Source organism: Lontra canadensis, unplaced genomic scaffold, assembly GCF_010015895.1.
Source record: "Lontra canadensis isolate GAN:19392208 unplaced genomic scaffold, GSC_riverotter_1.0 scaffold58, whole genome shotgun sequence".
NCBI lineage: Eukaryota > Metazoa > Chordata > Mammalia > Carnivora > Mustelidae > Lontra > Lontra canadensis.
The window spans coordinates 8,804,297-8,828,431 of record NW_022631052.1 but is presented as its reverse complement, the minus strand read 5'-3'; the positions used below and the strand labels follow the sequence as shown (position 1 = coordinate 8,828,431).

Here is a 24,135-nt window from a genome sequence, read left to right as displayed (position 1 = left end):
CGTCTTCATCTCCTTATATCCCTGGCTTATGTGAAGAAGCTGCTGACCCCATCATTGCCTGGCTCCAGTGGCCAGGATATGTTGGGAACCCTTAAGAATTGTACTGCTGGGGCACCTGGGTGGCTCAGTGGGTTGGGCCTCTGCCTTCAGCTCGGGTCATGATCTCGGGGTTCTGGGATCGAGCCCCGCATCGGGCTCTCTGCTCTGTGGGAAGCCTGCTTCCCCCTCTCTCTCTGCCTACCGCTCTGCCTACTTGCGACCTCTGTCTGTCAAATAAATAAATAAAATCTTAAAAAAAAAAAAAAGAAGAAGAATCGCACTGCTAGGAGATAGGCAGTGGCCTCTCTGTTTCAATTTAGTCCCTTTCCCCCTTTCCTCAACTTGCCTTCGTAAGACCTTTCTAGGGCTAGTACATCAACGATTAGCTATACCACATGGCTGATGATTGTCACATTTTTAATTGTTCAGGTTAGATAGACCCCTGGAAAATTAAGCTTGACCCGTGGTGGAGAAGGCATCTTTATCATGTATCTCCATTTGTTTCTTTATTTCCTTTGTGAGTGCTTCGGTTTGTGTTCTGAAATTGATCTCCAGATAAACTGGGTGCTGCACTTTGATGTGGCAGTGACTGGGGCATGAGCGAACCTACAAAGAAGTTATAAGTTCTGAATTGCTGTTTCTGACCTCCCTCCTGAAACCCAGAGGGAGCACTAAGACAGCCAGCCCCCTTGTTCTTCTTGTGTAATTCTAGACCATCTGGTATCATTCCTCTCCCAGCCTCAGGAGGTGCAGGTCACAGTAGGAATGGGGGGATGCAGTGTGTATCTCTCTACTTGGCCTAAAAGGTTTGACAACCCATCTCCATCCTCATGCCCAACTCACTATGGCAGTCATGAGAATAATTGGCAAGATTGGTCATTTAAAAATCATAAGAATAAAAAGATTATTGACCTTTTAGTACAATTCATTGTAATTTCCACTTCAAATAAAAGTTCACTTGCAATCTAATTGAACTTCTATGTAGATGGAAGACATTTCACCTTGTAAAAAAGGACTGGGACAAATTGAAAAGCTTTCGGAGTCCAGAAACATTCCAATGACATAAGGGTATAAAAAAAAGGCATGAACATGTATTCACATAAAAAACACAAATGACCCAAATACACGAAAAATTTTTCAATCTAGTCATTAAAGAAATTCAAATTAATACAGTGACATACTAGTTTCACCTGTCACATAGGCAATCCTTAAGTTTGTGGTGGGAGAAAGGCATAGAGAGCTGATGTGAAAGTTCTTAGCACGTTTCTGGAGGGTAATTTGGTAATTTATATCAGAGGGCTTTGGAATGCCAGCATTTGACCAGCCAGTTTTACTTCAGAGGTCTTATCCTGAGGAAATGACTGGACAGGTGGACAGTGTGAAGCTATATTCACCGAGATGTTCAATGGAGCATTCTTAAAATGGAAGAAATTAGAAACAACCAAACTATTCCACACTAGGAGGTTATTTTTCTTATTGTTTATATTTATTTTGAAGTTGTTTTCCTAGAGTGAACATACATTACATGTGTAATTCCAAAACAATTTTAATGAACAAATAAGATATGCTAGAACCTAAAAAAAATGACCCCTCGATGTATGGGAGTCTGTGGCTCGCACCTTCCCGGGTGCAGCACCACGAACAGGTGAATCACAGTGACAGCCTGTGAGTGGCGTAGCAGGTGCAGTTTCTACACAGGTGTGCTCACCAACTCGTGTGTTTCTGCTTAGGGCTGTTTCGCTGCGGCTTCGGAAGTGTTAAAGCACTTGAAGGAACGATTCCCGCCTAATAGTCAGCATGCCCAGGTAATCTGCCTTTTGCATGGCATTGGATTTATTTCCGAAGAGACCGTTTTTACTGTATTGTTGTCAAAGCAGAATATTTTAGAGTCTCCACTCAGTTTCTTGGGTCTTGGTTCCTTTCTGGTGTCCTCTGTGCACTGAGGTGAACATAGGCGCATACCAGACTCTCTAAGCTCTGTTCAAGAGGGCAGAGAAATAAACTCTGATAAAAGGTTTAAAGATTTATTTAGGGAACTTTTTTTTCCTGTCTTTATGGTTTTAGCTAGTATTCCTTATATCTCTAACTGTATGGATTGCTCATGTCCACGGACAGATGAAGAATTAGGTCTCAGTTTGGTGTTGTGTCCCTTACTTGGCAACTCTAATCTTTTCCTCCCAGAATTAAATGACCTTTTGGAAAAATGTTGTCCCCAGAGGGGATTTAATTTTTTAAAGCACTCTCAGGCCCCCTGTTCTTTAGTGCACTGATACCTGTCTCTAATGGGGCTGAGAAAGCTGTTAAACCGGTCCTTTCTTCTTTCCGTTACCAAGTTTAGTCAGCTATGGATTCGAGAATTTGAAACCATAAGAGACCATGGCCTGGGAATCTCCTACTGCTGGTCCCTGAGGCTGCCACTCCCAGGGGCTGTTGGGATAGGCTGTGGGTACCCATCTGCGTGTGTGGGGTCTCAATGTGCTGGGGTCTCATTGCTGCTTTCAGCAGCCTGTGTTCTGAACTCAGAGTACCCAGCTGCAAAGGTGGCACACAAACAAAATAGAAGATAGGGGAAAGCGGGTGATGTGGGAAGAAAGTAGTGTGGTTCTGTGGCAGTGCTAATGCGATGGAACAGTTTTGGTTATAGTCCTAGCTGGTGGTTGTTTTTTTTTTTTTTTTAATGACAAATTAATTCACAGTTCACAGAAAAAACATATGGCCGATAGATATATAACAAGATGCTCTTCCCGACTGGCAGTCAGGGAAATACAAGTGAAAACAATAATGAGATATTGCATACCCATCAGAATGGCCAAAGGTAAAACACCTGACAGCGCCGAGTGTTGGTGAGGACAAGGAACCACGTGCATCTGGGAGGGGAGAACGAATGGGCACATTACAATGAAGGGACGTATGTCCTACAACCACATTCCCACTGCTTACTGTAGACCTGAGATCAACTCTCTCCCCAGGGGAGATGTATGAGGATGTTGGTTGCAGCCTTGTTCGGAAGACTGAAAAGTTGCTCCTACCTAGATACTCAACAACAGAGACTAGATGAGTTGTCGCTTACTCATGTAGTTGGAAACTATTCATCAGTGCAAAGGGTAAGCTAGAGCTACTTGTATGAACCCGTGTGAGTCCCAGAAAAATGTTGAGCTTAAAAGCAAAAAGTTGTCAAAGGATACATACTGTAGGACAGTATTTGCTTAGTACAAAATTTAAAATGTACAAGGTTGCTCTCTGGGCTTAGACCTATTTGTGGTGACAGGGCTAAATGCAGCAAGAAGGCTGGAACCACCCGTAAATACCAGACCTGTTAGGGTGCCTCCTGCAGGAAAATGGTGAACAGAACTGAAATAAGCCAGCACCCCAAGTACACTTGCTCCTTCGGTGGCAAAATCCAGATGCTGAGCTGTGGGGATCTGACACTGAGGTTCCTACATGAAAACCACAGCCTGGGGCGGGGTGGGGGGCCGGCCCGGACCTACAGCACCACTTCTGAAGGAATTGAAAGTGAAACTGGGTAGAAGCGCTACCGTTTAAAACACTGCTAGCCTATAATAAATGGTTCATTTATGTAACAAAATTACTTTGGCTTGTTGTAAATTAACTAATTAATTTTTTGGAGATTTTATTTATTTATTTGACAGAGAGAAAGAAAGCACAAGCAAGGGGAGCAGCAGGCAGAGGGAGAGGGAGAAGCAGGCTCCCCACAGAGCAGGGGGAGCCCAATGTGGGACTCGATCCCAGAACCCCGGGATGATGACTTGAGCCAAAGGCAGTTGCTTAACCATCTGAGCCATCCAGGCGCCCCTTGTTGTAAATTCATTAACATTCTGTTGCGTTGCATGGACTTCTCTTTCTCAAAAGCTTGGAAATCACAAATCCTTCCAATTTTTTTTAAAAGATTTTATTTACTTATTTGACAGACAAAGATCACAAGTAGGCAGAGAGGCAGGCAGAGAGAGGAGGAAGCAGGCTCCCCATGGAGCAGAGAGCCCAGTTGGGGCTCCATCTCAGGACCCTGGGATCATGACCTGAGCTGAAGACAGAGGCTTTAACCCACTGAGCCACCCAGGCGCCCCAAATCCTTCTAATTTTTAATTGGAAAAAAATCATACGGGATCATACTATATATTAAGGGTAAGAATATATGCTGTAAAAGCATAAAAACAAGAATGGGAATTATAAACATTAAATCAGTTACTTTGGATAAAGAAAGAGGGGAATGGAATTTGCAAAGAACTTCAGTAGTGCATGATACTGTCTAAGGCAAATAAAGCAAAATTGTTGTGATTTGACGAAGTTGGTGATTAGCAGACCTGTTTTTTATTATTCGTGCTTTTTCACATCCTTGAAATATTTACAAAATTTTTTTTAAGTCTCAAAAAAAGTGTATGAATTTTAAGGATATTTGCTAATAAGCAAGCTGAAATATTTTTATATTTTTGTTAAATAATGAGGTGAACACTTGCCATTTTGTTCTTAATTTTTTTTTTCTTGTTAGTTATGGATGTTGTGTGATCAAAAAATACAGTTTGACAGAGCAATGAATGATGGCAAATACCATTTGGCTGATTCACTTGTTACAGGAATCACAGCTCTTAATAGCATAGAGGGAGTATACAGGTAAGAGACTTTGAAAACTCCAACCCCAGGATGAAGTAATTCTCAAATGCCTTTATTCTTATTTGTTTAATTAAAATTAATTTATTAACTTTAGCTTAGGAAAAGACTTCTTACGTATTTATTACCAATTTGTTCTGGGAAATTAGAAAATACAGATGAGTAAAATGGACAAAATAAGTATCACCCCAAGATAATCACTAACATGCTGATACCGATAATTTCAGACTTTTGTGTTCTTGCATGTGTGTGTGGGGGCGGGTAGGTGTATACACATGTGCTTACACACACACACTTTTTTTCCTCTTTTCACAAAAATTGTATCAGGCACAGTTCTTCCCCCTGGGAGGTTCACAGTCTAATTGAGGAAATAGAGACTCCAACCCTGAAGGGGGCTCGACTTACAAAACATCAGCGTCACCACTTGTGTTTATTTTGTTTCTGTGTCAGGAAAGCAATTGTACTACAAGCTCAGAACCAAATGTCAGAGGCGCACAAGCTTTTACAAAAATTGTTGATTCATTGTCAGAAAATCAGGAACACAGAAATGGTGATCAGGTAAGGGAGGTCCCTCGAGCCCCTGCTGTAGGTGATCCTTTGTATCCGCTGTTCTCATCCCGTGTCTTTCTCTTTGCGGGCAGTGTCCTGCTGTCTGTGGCAGAGCTGTACTGGCGATCTTCCTCCCCCACCATCGCGCTGCCCGTGCTCCTGCAGGCTCTGGCCCTCTCCAAGGAGTACCGGTTACAGTACTTGGCCTCAGAAACGGTGCTGAACTTGGCTTTTGCTCAGGTAAGCTGATCTCTGTTTTTACAGCACATATTTGTGCTCAAGAACTGGTGAGTCTGTTACTACTTCTTCATTTTCGAAAGGATAATAATGAGCTTTTACTTCTTAATATTGAAGTCTGGGAATGTAGTCTCATTGTCAAGCCCTCCATGGGAGTCTGAAGCTGCGAACTCCATGGCAAGCTGACCCCTCCCAGCAGCACTGGCCATGCTGAGCTGTGTATTTAAGAAAGGGGGTGCACCTCTTCTTTGAGGACACTTGTATCATATTAATGATTTAGCTGGCCCAGAGCTATGCTTGGTTAATAAGGGGATAAAGAAATGAGGAAGTTGTGTGTTCATTGAAAGCTTTTGGAAATTAAATTGTATTTTATGTTTATTTTTTATCTCCCCCTGAGGAATGTAAAGGCTGTGAGAAAAGGGCCTTTGTTTTCTCCCTGCTGTGTCTTCTGGTACATAGTAAAACATACACATAGTAGGGTTTTTTGTTTTTGTTTTTGTTTTTTAAGATTTTATTTATTTGACAGACAGAGATCACAAGTAGGCAGAGAGGCAGGCAGAGAGAGAGGAGGAAGCAGGCTCCCCGCTGAGCAGAAAGCCCGATGCGGGGCTCGATCCCAGGACCCTGAGACCATGACCGGAGCCGAAGGCAGAGGCTTAACGTGCTGAGCCACCCAGGCGCCCAGGTTTTTAATAAATATTTAGTGAGTGAATGCATTTTGAACTCACTGGCACTAGAGGCATTTACTAAAGCAGAGATTCCCCAAACTATGCATTAAAATCAATTGGGAAGATTTAAAAAATATCTACATATTTGGCCTTGCTGCAGACGTATGCAGTCAGTATCTGTATGGAAGGAGCACAGAAATCTAATGTTTTCCTTTCCAGCTTCTCTAGTGATTTTTTTCTTTTTTCTTTTTTAAAGATGTTGTTTATTTATTTATTTGACAGAAATTGAGGACAAGCAGGGGGAGTGGGATAGGGAGAAGCAGGCTCCGTGCTGAGCAGGGAGCCCAATGCAGGGCTCAATCCCAGGACCCTGGGATCATGACCTGAGCCGAAGGCAGAGGCCTTAACCCACTGAGCCACCCAGGCGCCCCATCTTTTCCCTTTCTTGATCATGACCTTTGATGCACTAAAGTTTTTAATTTCTATGAAATCCATTTCATCCTTTTTTTCTTTTGGTATTCTACTTAAGAAACTGTTGCTTAATCCAAGTTCATGAAGATTTATACCTATATTTCCTTCTAAGGATCTTAATAGTCTTAGGTCTTACATTTAGATCTTTGATCCATTTTGAGTTAATTTTTATATATGGTATGAGGTGGAGTCCAGCTTTATTCTTTCACTTACGGATATCCCCGTGTCTTAGCACCACTTGTTGAAAAGGCTGTTCTTTTCCCATTGAATGGTGTTGGTACCTTGTCAAAAATACTGATCATGGACATTGAGTTTATTTCTGCATTCGCAATTCTTTTTTTTTTTTTATTTTCTTTTAAAGGTTTTATTTATTTGACAGAGAGAGAGAGAGAGCACAAGTAGACAGAGAGGCAGGCAGAGAGAGGGGGAAGCAGGCTCACCGCCGAGCAGAGAACCCGATGCGGGGCTCGATCCCAGGACCCTGAGATCATGACCTGAGCCGAAGGCAGAGGCTTAACCCACTGAGCCACCCAGGTGCCCCTCTGCATTCGCAATTCTATTCCATTGTTCTATATTCTGTCTTTATGCCTGTACTGTTTTGATTACTGAACTTTGTATTAAATTTAAAATCAGGAAGTAAGAGGGGCTTGTGGATAGTGCAGTTGGTTTCTGTTCAGGGCGTGATCTTAGCGTTGTGAGATGGAGCCCTGCATTGAGACTTTTCCTCCCTCCCCACCTCCCTCTCATGCTTTCTCTCTCTCTCTAAAGTTAATCAATCAATCAAATCAAGAAGTAAGAGGCCTCCAACTTTGTTCTTTTTCAAAATTATTTTAGCTATTGTTGTTCCTTTGCAATTCCCTATGAATTTTAGAATAGTTTGTCCATTTCAGCAAAAACGGCATTTGGAATTTTGATAAAGATTGTGTTAAATCTGTAGATGCATTTGGAGAGTGTTGCCATCTTCACAATATTAAGTCTTTCAGTCCATATTAAGTCCAACAGGATATCTTTTATTTAGATCTTCTATAATTTCTTTAACAGTGTCCTCTAATTTTCAGTGCACAATTCTTAGAATTTCTTAGTTAAACTTACTCCTAAGTATTTTATTCTTTTTGATGCTATCGTAAATGGAATTTAGAAAACTAATTTCATAGGGCCTGGGTGTCTCAGTTGGTTAAGTGTCTGACTCTTGGTTTCGGCTCAGGTAATGATTTTGGGGTCTGGGAACTGGGCCCCGTGTTGGGCTCTGTGCTTAGCGCGGCGTCTGCTTGTTCCTCTCCCTTTGCTCCTTCCTTGTTGTGAATAAATAAATAACATATTTTTTTAAACTTATAAAAATTTAATTTCATGTTTGGATTGTTTATTGCTAATGTGTATTGATCTTATATCCTGCAACTTTGCTGAACTTGTTTAATACCTGTTACAGGTTTTTAAGAATTCCTTAGAGTTTTCTATATATAAGATCAGCTCATCTGCAAATACAGAGAGTGTTACTTTCATTCCAATTTGAATGTCTTTCATTTCTTTTCTTGCCTAATTGCCCTGTGCAGAACTTCCAGATCAGTGCTGAATAGAAGTGGCAAGGGTTTACATCCTGTTTTTGCTCCTGATCTTAGGGGGATGATTTCAGTCTTTCGTTGTTAAACATGGTGTTAGCTGTGGGTTTTTCACTGGTGCATCAGAATTAGATTGAGGAAGTTCCCTTCTACTCCTGAATGGTGTTAGGTTTTTGTGAAATGTTTTTTGTCTCTCTTTTTTTTTTAAGATTTTATTTATTTCTATAAAAAATAAAATTATTAAAAAAAAAAAAAGATTTTATTTATTTCTTTGTCAGAGAGAGAGAGAGAGAGAGAGAGAGCGCGCGCGCGCGTGCACACAAACGGGGAAAGGCAGGCAGAGGGAGAAGCAGGTTTCCCAGGATTATGACCTGAACCAAGGGCAGATTTAACCAACTGAGTCTCCCAGGTGTCCCTGTTTTTTTTTTCAATTGAGTAGATTGTGCCCCCCCCTTTATTCTATTCTTTTAAAAAGATTTTATTTATTTGTTTGACAGAGGGAGACACAGCGAGAGAGGGAGCACAAGCAGGGGGAGTGGGAGAGGGAGCCTCAGGCTTCCCGCTGAGTCAGGGAACTTGATGCTTGATCCTAGGACCCTGGGATCATGACCTGAGCCAAAGGCAGATGCTTAACGACTGAGCCACCCAGGTGCCCCTCCCCTTTATTCTATTAATATAGTGTTTTACATTGATTTTTGCATATTGACCTACTGTTGCATTCTTGGGATAAGTCGTACTTGATTAGCTGTATGATCCTTTTAATAAGCTGATTTGGTTTGCTAGCATTTTGCATCTGTATTCATAAGGGATATTGGTTTGTAGTTTTCTTCTCTTGTGATATCTTCCTCTTGCTTTGATATTAGGGTAATAGTGGCCTCATAAAGTGAGTTAAGAAATGTTTCCTCCTCTTCTGTTTTTGAGAAGAATGAGGATTGGTGTTAATTCTTCCTTAAATGTTTGAATGGAATTTGCCGTTGAAGCCATGTGGTCCTGGTCTCTTCTTTTTTGGAAGTTTTTTTTGGTTATCAATTCATTTTCTTTACTTGTTATGGGTCCATTCAGATTTTTTTTTAAGTAGGCCCCCAACGCAGCCACTTGAACTCAGGACCCTGAGATCAAGACCTGCACTGAGACCAAGAGGTGGCCGTTCAACCAGCTGAGCCACCCAGATGCTCCCCATTCAGATTTTCTATTTCTTGTTGAGTCAATTTTGGTAATTTGTATCTTTCTAGAAATTTGTTCATTATATCTAATTTATCTAATTTGTTGGCATACAATTGTTCATAGTATTCTCCTATAGTCCTCTTTATTTCTGTAAGGTTGTTAGCTAACTCCCTGCTTTCATTCTTGATTTTTGTCATTTGAGTCTTCTCTCTTATTTTTTTAGTTAGTCTAGCTAACAGTTTGTTAATTTTCTTGATCTTTTCCAAGAACCAGCTTTTGGTTTATTGATCGTGTTGTTTTTCTTTTCTCTGTTTTGTTCATTTTTTTTCTTTCTTTTTTAATATGTCATCATTTTTTCTTTTTTAAATTTTATTTTTAGGGGCGCCTGGGTGGCTCAGTGGGTTAAAGCCTCTGCCTTCAGCTCAGGTCATGATCCCGGGGTCCTGGGATCGAGCCCCACATTGGGCTCTCTGCTCAGCGGGGAGCCTGCTTCCTCCTCTCTCTCTGCCTGCCTCTCTGCCTACTTGTGATCTCTGTCTGTCAAATAAATAACTAAATAAAATCTTTAAAAAAAAAATTTTATTTTTAAAATTTAAATTCAATTAATTAACATATAATATATTATTAGTTTCAGAGGTAGAGGTCAGCGATTCATCAGTCTAATATAATACCCAGTGCTCATTATATCACATACCCTCCTTAATGTCCATCATCCAGCTGCCTCACCCCCTATTTTGTTCATTTTCACTCTAATCTTTATTATTTCTCTGGCTCTGTTAGCTTTGGATGTAGTTTGGCCTTTTTTTAGTTTCTTTCTTTCTTTCTTTCTTTCTTTCTTTTTTTTAAAGATTTTATTTATTTGAGAAAGAAGAGAGAGTGCACGAGGAGGGCAGAGAAGGGAGGGGGAGTGGGAGAGGCAGCCTCTCCATTGCGGGGCTCAATCCTAGGACCCTGGGATCATGACCTGAGCTGAAGGCAGACACTTAACTGACTGAGCCACTCAGGTACCCCCTTTTTTTTAGTTTCTTAAGGTGGAAGTTCAACTTACTGATTTGAGATTTTTTTTCTTTTTTAATTTATGCCTTTACAGTTATAAATTTTTTCTGAGTACTATGTCCTATAAGTTTCTGTGTATTGTATGTGTCTTCATCTCAAAGTATTTTCTAATTTCCCTTGTGATTTCTTCTTTTACTTACTGTTTACTCAAAGGTGTGTTCTTGAATTTCTGTATATTTATGAATCATCTAGATTGCCTTCTATTATTGATTTCTAATTTTATTTCATGTGATCAGAGAAGATACATAGTATGATTTCAGTCTTTTAAAATTTAGAGTGTTATTTTGGGACCTAACACATGATCTATCTGGAAGGTGTTCCATGTGCACTTGAGAAGAATGTGCATTTTGCTGTTGTTGGGTAGAGTGTGCTCCCTAACCAGTGACTGTTACAGCTTGTCAGTTCATAGTGTTTTTCAGGTCTACTTCCTTGCTGATCTTCTGTCTGATTGTTCTCTCCCTTAGTGAAAGTGGAGTACTGGAACTGTTATTGTTAAACTAATTTTTCCTTCAGTTCTATCATTTTTTGCTTTATATATTTTGGAGTTCCATTGTTTGGTATATATGTGGTTATAATTGTATCTTCTTGATAAATTGACCCATTATCAGTGTGTAATGTCTTTTAGCTTTGTAACAGGTTTTGTTTTTTTTTTTAAGATTTTATTTATTTATTTTAGAGAGAGTGCAAGGGCATAAGCAGGGAGGGGTAGAGGGGGACGGAGAAAGAATCTGAAGCAGACTCTACACTGAGCGTGGAGCCCAATGTGGGGCTTGATCCCACAACTGTGAGATCATGACCTGAGCCAAAACCAAGAGTCAGATGCTTAACCAGTTGAGCCACCCAGGTGCCCCTTTTGTAACAGTTTTTGATTTAAAGTCTATTTTATCTGATATAAGAATAGTCATTCTAGCTCTCTTTTGGTTATTGTTTGCATGGAATATCTTTTGTCTTTTTACTTTCAGCCTATTTGTGTCTTTAACCAGAGTATCCTTGTAGATAGCATATAGTTGGATCATGTTTTTTTCAAATCTATTGTGCTAATTCTGCCTTGTAATTAAAGAATTTAATTCATTTATATTTAATGTAACCATGGATTTGAAAGACTTCTGTTTTTTTCTTTTTTTCTATGTCTTACATCTTTTTTGTTCATCAGTTCCTCCATTACTGTTTCTTTTGTATTAAATTGATGTTTCTTGTTTTATTTTACTATTTGCTTTTGAGTTATTTTCTTAATGGTTCCCCTTCTCTGAATGTTTCTTAGACAGCAAGGATGATGTTCTGACCCTTTGGAATCACCAATCTAAAGGATATTGATTCTGAATCTTTTTGTAAAGACAAAAACCTTTCTACAGTGTGAATAACTACTACCTACTGTAGCCATCATAATATGAAATCAGATTGACACACATTGTTTTCTAGGAGTGCAGTGCATATTAAATGTAGAACATGTCAAGGAGAGCATAAGCCAGACATGGCCCTTCAGGAGAGAAGAGCCAGAAGTGAAGCCTTTTCTGTCATGGGCAGTGGATGTGGATTTGTACAGTACCACAGTGTTTCTTTTTCAGCTCATTCTTGGAATCCCAGAACAGGCCTTAAGTCTTCTCCACATGGCCATTGAGCCCATCCTGGCTGACGGGGCAGTGCTGGACAAAGGCCGTGCCATGTTCTTGGTGGCCAAGTGCCAGGTGGCTTCAGCAGCTTCTTACGATCCACCGAAGAAAGCAGAAGGTAGGGAGCCACTCAGAGATTGCTAGGCAATACCAATGTGGAAAAAAAACATTAAATTTAGGACCCAGAAGAAGAAAGACATTAAATTTGGGACAGTATTTAAGTTCTCAAATATATGTTAAAATTTCATGCTGTATTTAAAGTACTTTGCCATGTTTGCTTGGCATGAAATTTAAGGGCAAGTGAATCATTATTTTAACCAAAGACCTTTTTAAAAACCTCACCCTAGTGTATTTTTTTTTCTTCTTGAAGAGTAGAATTACAAAACTATCTGGTACATGTTAAATCAATAAAAGTAGATGTTAAGTTTTTTGTTTTTTTAAGATTTTATTTATTTATTTGACAGAGATCACAAGTAGGCAGAGAGGCCGGCAGAGAGAGGAGGAAGCAGGCTCCCCGCTGAGCAGAGAGCCTGATGCGGGGCTTGATCCCAGGCCCCTGAGATCATGACCTGAGCTGAAGGCAGAGGCTTTAACCCACTGAGCCACCCAGGCGCCCAGATGTTATGTTTTGAAAATGATGTGTAGACTGTTGAGTTAAACATGTGTGGTGTTTTCCCACTTTCCCTCAGCTCTGGAGGCAGCCATCGAGAATCTCAACGAAGCCAAGAACTATTTTGCAAAGGTCGACTGCAAAGAGCAAATCAGAGATGTTGTTTACTTCCAGGCCAGACTCTACCACACACTGGGGAAGACCCAGGAGAGGAACCGGTGTGCGATGCTCTTCCGGCAGCTGCATCAGGAGCTGCCTTCTCACGGGGTGCCCTTGATAAATCATCTCTAGTGAGTGCATCCCTGCCGAGCCTCCATAAAGGCTAGAAGATTTTGGACTTGTTTACATCCCCTCCCTCCATGTAGATGATGTACTTGATGTCTGTCTGATCAATAAACTGCATTCTGTTTAGTCTTACTTTGTTGCTAGAGTATACATATTTGTTTTTTCCCTCCTTTTTTTTTCTTCAGGTTTTTATTTAGGGACACCTGGATGGCTCAGTTGGTTAAGTGTCTGCCTTTGGGTCAGGTCATGATCCCAGAGTCCTAGGATAGAGCCCCCACATCGGGCTCCCGGCTTCTCCCTCTTCCTCTCCCCTGCTTGTGCATTCTCTCTCTCGCACACACTCTCTCTGTCAAATAAATAAATAAAATCTTGACAGAGAGAGAGTGAGCAAGAGAGAGACAACACAAGTGGGGAGGGGAGAGGCAGACCCCACTGAGCAGGGAGCCCGACATGGGGCTCCATCCCAGGATTTTGGGATCATGATGCAAGCCAAAGGCAGACGCTTAACCAACTGAGCCACCCAGCAGCCCCACCCTTCTCTTTTTGATAGCAAAAGATACCGACTGTTTTTGATAAACAGCTGTTTCATTAAGTTAGTGCAAATATTAAGGATGATGTTCTCTCTGAGCAAAGCTGCCAATGTCTTATTAGAATCTGTGCATACTCTCCATCACATGAATTCATTTAGCATCGGTCCTCAGACATAAGCTCTTTTGGGTATTGGTAGATCTCTCTAGTGGGTCAGTACAAACAAATATATATACATATATTTGTTTATTTGACAGAGAGAGAGCACAAGCAGGGGGAAAGACGGAGAAGCAGGGAGATGCAGGGCTCGATCCTGGAACCCTGGGATCATGACCTGAGCCAAAGGCAGACACTTAACTGACTGACCCACCCAGGCACCCTAAAAGGAAAAGATCTTTTTATGGTTTTTGGACCAGTGACAAGAAACCTGTTTCAGTTACTTTCTGGGTATTTGGTTTTTTGTATCTTCTGCATGAGTATATTTCTTCTCTCTTTATATAAATGGGAGGTGATGATAAGTCTAGGAATTCATAAATAAGGTGATTATAAATTAAGAAAGGGTCTGAAGGGGCGCCTGGGTGGCTCAGTGGGTTAAAGCCTCTGCCTTTGGCTCTCTCTCTCTCTGCCTACTTGTGGTCTCTGTCTGTTAAATAAATAAATCTTAAAAAAAAAAAAGATTGTATTTATTTATTTGAGAGACAGAGATCACAAGTAGGCAGAGAAGCAGGCAGAGAGAGAGGAGGAAACAGGCTCCCTGCTGAGCAGAGAGCCAGATGCGGGACTTGATTTTAGGACCTTGGGATCATGACCTGAGCCGAAGGCTGAGGCTTTAACCCACTGAGCCACCCAGGTGCCCCTAAATAAAATCTTTTAAATTAAAAAAAAAAAAAAAGGGTCTGAAGCTCAGAGGTGTGTGGGTGCTATCACTCAAATATAGAATGTATCTAATTTACGTCTCAAACCTGCAATTAAGCAGAACCAGTTACTGCTTTGTCTGTGAATTTATCTTATCCCTCGGTATTCCTTCACAGGAAAGTCACTGTGTTTCAAGTCCAAAACAGCAACAAGGAACCAACCAAATTTTACGGTTTCTATCATTGGCTCTTTCTCCGTTAAATTTAAACCTTCTTATGGGAAATAATTTATCTCTAGAGCTCTTTGAAACAGTGTAAAAGAACTCCCACTCATGGGGTGCGTTTGTTGGCTAAAGACAGCTGCTCTGGAAACAAGAGGCTTGGTGTAGAGAATGAGACAGTAATTGGTGTGTTGATGTTGAAAAATTTTAAATTTGAAAGGTTATATATGTAGATGGCAAAAATTAAATATTCTATTTTTTTCTGGATTTTATTTATTTATTTGACAGAGAGAGAGAGACCACAAGGAGGCAGAGAGATGGGCAGAGAGAGAGGGGAAGCAGGCTCCCCGCTGAGCAGAGAGCCAGACATGGGGCTCGATCCCAGGACCCTGAGATCATGACCTGAGCTGAAGGCAGAGACTTAACCCACTGAGCCACCCAGGCACCCCCAAAATTAAATATTCTTAAGGGCTCTAGAGTAAAGTAATTTCCTCCTAGAAAGTAACCACTATTATCAGGTTTTGGTTTGTTTTTTTGGGTTTTTTTGACAGGCAGAGACACAAGTAGGCAGAGAAGCAGGCAAAGAGAGAAGAAGGGAAGCAGTCTCCCCACCGAGCAGAGAGCCCGATGCGGGACTCGATCCCAGTACGCTGGGATCACGACCTGAGCCGAAGGCAGAGGCTTTAACCCACTGAGCCACCCAGGTGCCCCTATCAGTTTGTTTTTAATTCTTCCAAATGTATTCTCTCAACTGATACATTTTTGTCCATGTAATTAGTCTAAGAAGTGATCCTAATCACTCTGCCTCAGCAGAAGAAGGTCCAAGAGATGGGGCAAGGTTGCTCAGCCGACCCCTCACGTATCAACATTGGAAAACCAGAAATCAGACCTGACTGGGACCATCTACATAATGTGTAGGGCCAGCGCCAAGTAAAAATACAAACCCTGTATTAAATAGAGCATTAAACCAAGGAAGGGGCACAATTTACACACCCGTGAAGCTAGCCTGCCTGGTCCTGCTCCCAGCCTGCACACTCACCCTTGCAGAACTGAATCCAAAGCTAATATAGTCCTTGGCCTGTTGCCATCTGTGACTTAGATTTGTTGGCTGAGGCCCCTCTCCTCCAGGAAGGAATAAGGGTTAAATGGAAAGTTGGAAACATCAGAATGAACCACCACGGGGCACCTGGGTGGCTCAGTGGGTTAAGCCTCTGCCTTCGGCTCAGGTCATGATCTCAGGGTCCTGGGATCGAGCCCTGCATCGGGCTCGCTGCTCAGCAGGGAGCCTGCTTCCCCCTCTCTCTCTCTCTCCGCCTGCCTCTCTGCCTACTTGTGATCTCTCTGTCAAATAAATAAATATTAAAAAAAAAAAAAAAAAAGAATGAACCACCCCCCCCACCCTGCCCTGAACTGTCTGGGTTATAGCTGATTGGCTTTTTTCCTGGTGGAGCATCTGGGCAGGAAGATTCAGAATGGTGTAATTATGGATGGTTTAACATGGAAGTGTAACTAAATGATGCTTTGGGTAAATGGGGAAAGGGTTTGGTGAGGAAGGAATTGAGGCTGTATTGCCAGTGGGTCTCTATCAGAGACCTTACAGAGAAGAAAGGTGTGGTGACCCAAGCCAGGGACTCAGCATGGTGGGAGCTCGACTAGCAGATTTAGTGATGAGTGTTTCCAGCCCTGCCACAGGTGGGTACAAATATTTTAACACAGAGTGCCATGTTGTAATTTATGTATATTGATGCATTTAATCTTTACAACAATCCTAAAACGTAGGCAATTGCATTTTTGTACAAGATTTTATTTATTTGAGAGACAGAGAGCACATGAGCAGGGTTGGGGGGAGAGGGGCAGAGGGAGAGGGAGAAACAGGTTCTCCACTGAAGAGGGAGCCCTGTGCAGGGCTCAATCCCAGGACCCTGTGATCATGGCCTGAGCTGAAGGCAGACACTTAAACGACTGAGCTACCCAGGCGCCCCAATAGGCAATAGCATTCATCCCATTTAACAGATGTAGAAACTGAGGCATAAGGAGGTTAATTCACTTACCCAAGGTCACACAGCTGGTAGGTTGCAGAGATGGGATTCCAGTCCAGTTCCTACATTCCCCCCAGAGCTCCCTGTTTCCGGAGTTTTGAGAAGTACCGTAATATTTTGTGAACATTCTTTTCAGAGTTTAGATTTGATAACTGGTAATACCAGGCACATTTATCTAGTGCCCAGTATAGGCCACTGTGCTAGATACTTCCACCCCTACCATCTCTAATGCTTGTAAGCCAAATACTATTTTACAGTTGAGGGAATAGCCTGGGAGATCTGGCCTGACCCAGCCCCCTCACTAGGAAGGATCTGTGGGGATTCCATCCCAGGGTGACAGGCTTCTCAGTCTTGTCACTGGAGCATCTTCCTGTTGACCTACATGCCTTGAACACTCCTACTTGCTGAGAGTGTTTTGTATTTCGCCCCAATATTTTTGGATGCTTACACTGATTTTTTCTTTCTCATAATACATCTAAGACAAATGAAGAGCTGCTTCATCTATGTCCCCACTGACTTCTCCTTTTATGCTGTTGTTTATGTTTAGGACTAACAAACATTTTAATCTCAATGCCCATTGAAGGGAAACTTCTCAGGCTCGCTCTCTCCTTTTTTTTTTTTTTTTTTTGGACCAGTGTTTCTCTACTTTCCTGTTGAATGGGGAGGAATTCAGTTAATACAGTATATCAGTGTGATTAATCCTGCTATCTCTACCTGGATGTTTGAGGTTTGGGAGGCAGAATATTCCAGTGAACACCATGAGTAGAACACAGAACAGTTCCCAGAGGAAAACACAAAGCCTTGGCAGGAGCTTATGGTGCTGTCCTAGGGGGTAAGATAATTCTTTGGTCTTAGTTTTCAGCCCCTCCCTTGTACTGTCCCAAGTTTTCTTAAAAATAAGATTCAGATGCTTTGTTTACTTATTTTCTTAGCAATCTGGGTTGTCAAGACAACAAGATCGGTTTGCCTAGACCAGGTTTTTCTAGTGTTCTTAGAGGAGAAAACCCAAAAAGCAAAGCCAATTTTTATTTTCATATCTCTAAGAAGAAAATGGTTTTCTTCAGTGGGATGATTCCTATCATAAGGAAGGCCAAATGTCAAAGAAAGGCAATTATGATGTCCTCTGCTTTGGTTAATTCACTTTAATAAGAAAGGCACATAATCAATGGGATTTTTAGCTTTGTACCAAGTATGTATACATCTATATTTTTAAAGATTTTTAAAATTTATTTGACAGAGACACAGCTAGAGAGAAGGAATACAAGCAGGGGAAGTGGGAGAGGGAGAAGCAGGCTTCCTGCTGATCACGGGGCCCGATGCGGGCTGGATCCCAGGGTCCTGGGTTCCAGGGTCCTGGGATCATGACCTGAGCCGAAGGCAGATGCTTAACAACTGAGCCGCCCAGACGCCCCAGCTGTACTAAGTATCTTAATAGTACTTCTGAGCACTTATGTGTCACATACTGAGCTATTAACTTTACATACGTTATTTTTTTTTTAAGGGAGAGTTTTTAAAAATTTTTATTTTTATTTATTTTATTTTTTTAAAGATTTTATTTATTTATTTGACAGAGATCACAAGTAGGCAGAGAGAGAGGCAGAGAGAGAGAGAGAGAGAGAGGAGGAAGCAGGCTCCCGGCTGAGCAGAGAGCCTGATATAGGGCTCAATCCCAGGACTCCGAGATCATGATCCGAGCTGAAGGCAGAGGCTTAACCCACTGAGCCACCCAGGCGCCCCTAAAATTTTTACTTTTTTTTTTTTTTAAAGATTTTATTTATTTGACAGAGATCACAAGCAGGCAGAGAGAGAAAAGGAAGCAGGCTCCCCGCTGAGCAGAGAGCCCTATGTGGGGTTCGATCCCAGGACCCTGAGATCATGACCTGAGCCAAAGGTAGAGTCTTTAACCTACTAAGTCACCCAGACGCCCCCTTTACACACATTGTTGTATTTAAACCTCACTGAACCTGTGAACGAAGCTGGTTATCGTTGACAGCTGATGAAACCAGAGTCCCTGTCCAAGGCCAAGGCCACAGACCTCTTCACTAGCAAAGCTGGGATTTGCACTAGGTCTTTCTTGACTCCAAAGTCAGTGCTTTCAACCCCAATGCTGAAGGTAAACAGATGTTTCAGATGCAGTGCTATCTATACTCCAGGAATTAATAGCTCTACTGACAAATCAGAACCCATTAGTGAAAAGGAAAGAAAAGAGACAGCCTGGTGGCTGAGACTGAAATCCGTGGCAGCACTCCTTGCTATAGGAGGTCAGAGAGGGCAGAGGCCAAGGAGGGCCTGGATCATAACATTTCAGGAAATTCTTCCAGAAGGAAGTGTATCTTAGGCCAGAGTTTAGATTTGAATGGGCACTTTCTTGCCTTTCTCACATAATTGGCCTCTACCTTTACACAGTAGTGTGTGTGTTTACCTAAGTTTCTGCCTGCTAATGATAGCATTTTAATAAAACATAGACTGGCGCGCATAGGTGGCCCAGTCATTTAAGCATCTGCCTTCTGCTCAGGTCATGATCCTGGAGTCCCAGGATCAAGTCCCACATCGAGCGCCACATTGGGCTCCTGCTCAGCAGAGAGTCCGCTTTACCCTCTGACCCTCTCCCCTCTCATGCTTTCTCACTCTCTTTCTCAAATAAATAAAACCTTAAAAAATAATAAAACATAGACAGTTTAGTAATATACAGAATAGTATATTTTAACAAGTAACAGGAAGAGACATCAACCAATATCTATTTTGGTTTCTTTAGTAAAGCAGGGGTTGCCAAATTGTTGCTCACATGGGTTGAATCTGGCATGCCACCTGTTTTTTATATGTCCTGCTAACTAAGAATGGTTTATGCATTTTTAAATAGTTGAAGAGAAATCAAAACAATACTATTTTGTGACATGTGAAAATTATATGAAATTTAACTTTCAGTGTCTGCAAATAAGACTTTTATTGGAACACAGCCATACCCATTCATTTGTCTGTGCCTGCTAGGAAGGCAGAGCTGAGAAGTTGCAACCACATGGCTTGAAAGTCTAAAATAATTACTACCTGGACGTTTGCAGAAAAAGTTTGCTGACCCCTGACATAGAGTCAGAAATGTTCAAAATGTTCCCCCATCAGTCCCAATACATATTTTGGGGGGAGAAAATAGCAAAATATGGAAAAACAGAACTATGCATCTACCATTCAGAGCTGACTTTACATTTCAGCATTTGCTGAATTCATTTATAAGTAAAAGGCACGAAACTGTCCAACATTCCTTATGCTCCCTGTCCTTGTTCTCTGGCTCTACTTCTGTCTTTGTGGCAGACTGTCATGAATTTAATTTATACTCAATCCCCACTGACCTTTTTAAAAAAGGCTAAGCATGTGTCCATGAATGAGATAGCCTATTTATTTATTTATTAAAGTATTTTATTTATTTATTTGACAGAGAGAGATCACAAGTAGGCAGAGAGGCAGGCAGAGCGAGAGGGGGAAGCAGGCTCCCTGCTGAGCAGACAGCTGGATGTGGGGCTCCATCCCAGGACCTTCAACCCACTGAGCCACCCGGGGAACCCCTATGTGGGGGTTTTAAAATACTAATTATACATCATATTGTATACTTCAACTTGCTCCTTTACTCAGTATTCTGGTTTGGGGATCTTCCCACCTGTGTGTACAAATAGAGCAAATGTACGTACTCCTTCGACCTATTGCATAGTATTCCATGAAATGGCCATTATACCTTTTGTTTATCCATCCTCCCCATGAACATTTAGGAAGGTTGTTTTCCGGCTTTTTCGGGCTTTTACTATTACAAAAAAAAAAAAAAAATCAGAACATCAGAAATGGTGGTCATCTGGTTGAAAGCTCCGAATTGTTGGTGAGCAGCCGTGCAGCATGGAAATACTAAATAAACTGAAGAGGACTGGAAATCCACCCGGTACAAGAGGGCTTTGAACCTTTAACTGCTTTGGTCCCTGACTCCCCTCTGGACTCGAATCCCTTTTGGCTCCTTGGCAGGGTCAGCGATACACCGACTGGGTATCTTTTGGGTCAGGACTGGTTTTCGAAACCATCTAAGGTCGGCGGGTCAGGCAGCCTTTGAGGTCTCCTCTCTCCCTCCCCCTGCAATGCCGTTACCCAGCTGGGGGACTAAACACATTCTTAAGGCGCCAGCAAAGGAGGGCGCCCCAAAGGGGTAGAATGCTTGTGAAAAAGATGTATTCCACAGAGAGCATCTAAGTAGTCCTGGGGACAAGCCAGAACTTTACTGGGGTTCATGTAGTTTGGTACATCCGGGTGGAGTGGGGGGTGGCAAAGGAACACCGTTCCCCAGCCTTTAGGGCGGGCCCTGAGTAGTGGTCAGTGGGGAGGCGGGTGAGGAAAGGGGTTTCCCCGAATGGGTGGAGACCCGAAATCTAGGCCGCATCCCCAGCCCGGCGCCCGGTGCAGAGGCAGCAGCCCTGGGACGGAAGCCCGGCCGCTAGGCAGGACCCCGGCTGTCCCGCAGGCTTGGGGAACTTTCCGCGACTCAGCCGCCGCCCTGCAGTCCCCGCGTTTGGCCAAACAAAGCGAGCGCTGCCGGCGCGTCCGGCCTGCCCAAGGGTGCAGCAGCCGCCGCGCGGAGAACCGGGGCAGGTGCGCGCCGCGGGCGGAGGCAAAGTTGCCCCGCGGCAGCCCGTGCTCTGGCGCGCGCCGGGTCTCTCCCTCCTCCCCGCTCGGCGCGGCCGCTCCCGGCCCCACCTCACTTCCCCTAGCCTTCGCCTCCTCCCTTTTCTTTTCCTTTCTCCACCCCGCCGCCTCGCCGCTACTTTCGTCTCCACCGGCTCCCGCTTCCCCTCCCTCCCCGGCGCGGGGCCGAGCCGGCGGGGGCGCGCCGAGGGCGGCACCGCGCCCGGGTTTCCAGAGGCCGCGGCCAATCCCCGCGCAGCCCGCGGCGTCGTCGCGCCCCAGCCGGGACCCGGCGGCTCCTCCCGCCCCCGCCCCACCCCCTGCGCGCCGGCCGGGGCCGCGGAGAGGAGCGCGCGGCCGCTCTGAGCCGGGCAGAGCCGAGCCGGGGGCGCAGAGCGCGGGAGGCGGCGGCGGCGGCGGCGGAGGCGCGGAGCCCAGGTGAGCTGACCGGAGCGGGGCCGCGGGCCGGGGACACAGCGCCGCAGCCCCGGGCGCCCTCGCCCTGTCGGGGCGGGGGACAGCTGCTGGGGTTGCAGACAAAGCCCTGAGGCCGGCCCCAGGTTCCCTTCGCGGAGAGGACCCCACGTGCGGCGCCCCACGCCCCGCCACGTGGGGGGACTCGGCCCCCGGGCGCCCCTTCCCCCGCGTTCTCGGAGCGCCTGGGGCCTTGGAGTGGCCTCCTTGGCCGGGCCGCGCCCGGCTGGGGGTGGCAGGGGCGGTCCCGGAGTTTGGAACCGATGTCACCGGGGCCGGGGCAGTCAAGGATCTTGGAGGCGGCCTAGGCCCACCCTCTCGCGTTTGACAGGTGGGGAAAGCTACAGAGTGCAGGGAAGGAGAGGGCCGCCGGCCTCTGAGCACCCCACCCCCGCACCCCGCTTGTCTTGGGGGCAAACCCAGGCCCTGGTGGGTGGGACCGACAGCAAGGGGCAGGACCCTGGATCAGCAGTTGCGGGGCCTGGGGACCTTTGCCTCTCTTAGTTGGCCCTCTGCCTCCGCCCTCCGGAGCCTCGCTGACTGGTCCTTTTGACCTAAATTTACCTCCGGTCCGCAGCACTCAGTGCGGAGAGGTGCCTTCTCCGTCACCCTCTGCTTGAATGTTGGGGACGCGGGGAGTCTGGGCCCAGCCCCGTAAGCATTGGGTCTTGATGCCTGGAATGCCACCCTGTCCAGCTTCGAGCTCCTCCTGGCTCCCCCCACCTCTGCGCTGCCCAGTTTGGGAAGCGGGGTGTTTTCACAGCTCTGCCAGCCGCTCTGCTGCTCTCACTTGTCCTTAGCGAGGTTGCACCTTAGCCTCTCCTGTCTCCATCAGAAGTTTGGGGTGGAGGGATACCGTTTGGAGAGGGGGCTGGGAACTCAGTGCCCTCAGTAAGAGAGTGGCTCACTGGCTTGAGGTGGGACATGTAGTGTCCACTTCCTTAAAGGTAACTTTAATCTGGAAGTCCCTACAGTCCTAGAGATAGAAACTTCATGTCCCCTAGAGTGGTACCGTCATTTACCACACCCCCTCTCCTAGCCCTGCCCCCAGGGGAGAGAGAAGAGGATAGCTCTGTGTCCCCATAGGCTGCCATGTTTTCCGGGAGGTAGGGGCAGCAACAAGGGGAGGGTTTTGGGGGAGTGAGCCCCCCCCTCCCCGCCTCCCAAACAACCCCACAAAAACATGCAATTTAAGAATAAACAGTGTTCGTGCTATGCAGATGCAGCTTTGTGGTGAGCCCTGGCACCTCCTTCCAGATTGCTCAATTTAAGCCCTTCCTATGTAGAAAGCAGCTATTCCTAGTGAGAGCACAGTGTATTTTTGTCATAAAAAGTAATAGCCATCATTTGATGAGCCTCCAAACACTGTGCTATGTGTTGCATTTATTATCTCATTTAATGCCTACGAAAATCCTAGAGGCAGAATTGTTTACTCCCATTGTAGAGATGAGGAGGTCAAGGGTGGAAACAATCCTGCAGTGTTGCCGCATTCTGTAGAGGGATTAGAGAGGTTAAGCAGCTTGCCCAGGGTCACACAGCCAACCCAGGCCTGTCAGGCCCTTGAGCCTATGCACTTTACCACCTCTCTTACAGCAGGGTCCCTTACAAGGCTGTCCTCAGCTTTTTGAGGGACCCAGAATTGTTTACTAAGCCAGCCTAGGAGGACACAGAGCTAAGTGGGCGTGGTACTGATGCGAATTGACTTGTCTTTGCTCCCAGGTTGTTAGTGGGCTAGTGGCCAAATATATTCACCAATAACTCTGCAATAGCTCTTACCAGGGGCAGTCGCACCTTCCTGGCAAGCATTTGGAAAAGCGCCTGGTGACTTTTGGTTGTCAAAGTGATGCTGAGCACTTCTGGCTTTGGTAGGCCGGAGCCAAGGATGCCAAATGTCCGGCAAGCAGGCCAGATCCATGCCAGGCATGAAGAATTGCACTGCCCTGAATGCCAGGAGTGTCCGTGTTGAAATACACCAGGAGGAGTAAGTGTGTTGGGAATGAAGGAAGCAGAGGGCGATGGAGTTTCTGGAGAAATCTCTTCTTGCTGGTATGAATCCAGGAGGCTCCCAGAAGGAGGTGGTGTTTGTGCTCAGTCTTAAGGGATGGGCTAAAAAAAAAAAAAAGAGAGAGAGAGAGGGGGCCACCTGGGTGGCTCAGTGGGTTAAAGCCTCTACCTTCGGCTCAGGTCAAGATCTCAGGGTCCTGGGAACGAGCCCCACATCCCCCACATCGGGCTCTCCTGCTCAGCAGGGAGCCTGCTTCCTCCTCTCTCTCTCTGCCTGCCTCTCTGCCTACTTGGTGATCTCTGTCAAATAAATAAATAAAATCTTCAAGAAAAAAAAAAAAGAGAGAAAGAGAAAGAGATTGCATGGGAGTGGGAGGGGAAGGGTCTGACCTAGAGCGGGAACTTTCTGCAGTCACCCAGGACTTTCCTCCTTGAGAACCTCAACCTGCATCCAAGATGGGCTGCTGGGTGGGGCAGGCCAAGCCTATTTT

The 24,135-nt window shown here is 44.5% G+C and overlaps 2 protein-coding genes across 4 annotated transcripts in view; both read left to right on the top strand.

Annotated features, from left to right (window-relative positions):
• ANAPC5 (anaphase promoting complex subunit 5) overlaps positions 1 to 13,003 on the top strand; it is a 42,309-nt gene extending 29,306 nt beyond the window's left edge. The window contains exons 12-17 of one of the 3 annotated variants that reach the window (XM_032876338.1): positions 1,770 to 1,844; positions 4,547 to 4,668; positions 5,116 to 5,223; positions 5,307 to 5,454; positions 11,932 to 12,094; positions 12,666 to 13,003. In XM_032876338.1, coding sequence (XP_032732229.1) covers positions 1,770 to 1,844; positions 4,547 to 4,668; positions 5,116 to 5,223; positions 5,307 to 5,454; positions 11,932 to 12,094; positions 12,666 to 12,877 — 828 coding nt within the window. In that variant the 3' untranslated portion in view covers positions 12,878 to 13,003. The remainder of the gene's footprint in view (positions 1 to 1,769; positions 1,845 to 4,546; positions 4,669 to 5,115; positions 5,224 to 5,306; positions 5,455 to 11,931; positions 12,095 to 12,665) is intronic. The other 2 variants (XM_032876340.1, XM_032876339.1) reach the window with 2 other exon arrangements.
• Positions 13,004 to 21,524: 8,521 nt separating this feature from the next.
• CAMKK2 (calcium/calmodulin dependent protein kinase kinase 2) overlaps positions 21,525 to 24,135 on the top strand; it is a 46,655-nt gene continuing 44,044 nt past the window's right edge. The window contains exon 1 of the mRNA XM_032876331.1: positions 21,525 to 21,604. The gene's annotated coding sequence lies outside the window, so the exon portion shown is untranslated. The remainder of the gene's footprint in view (positions 21,605 to 24,135) is intronic.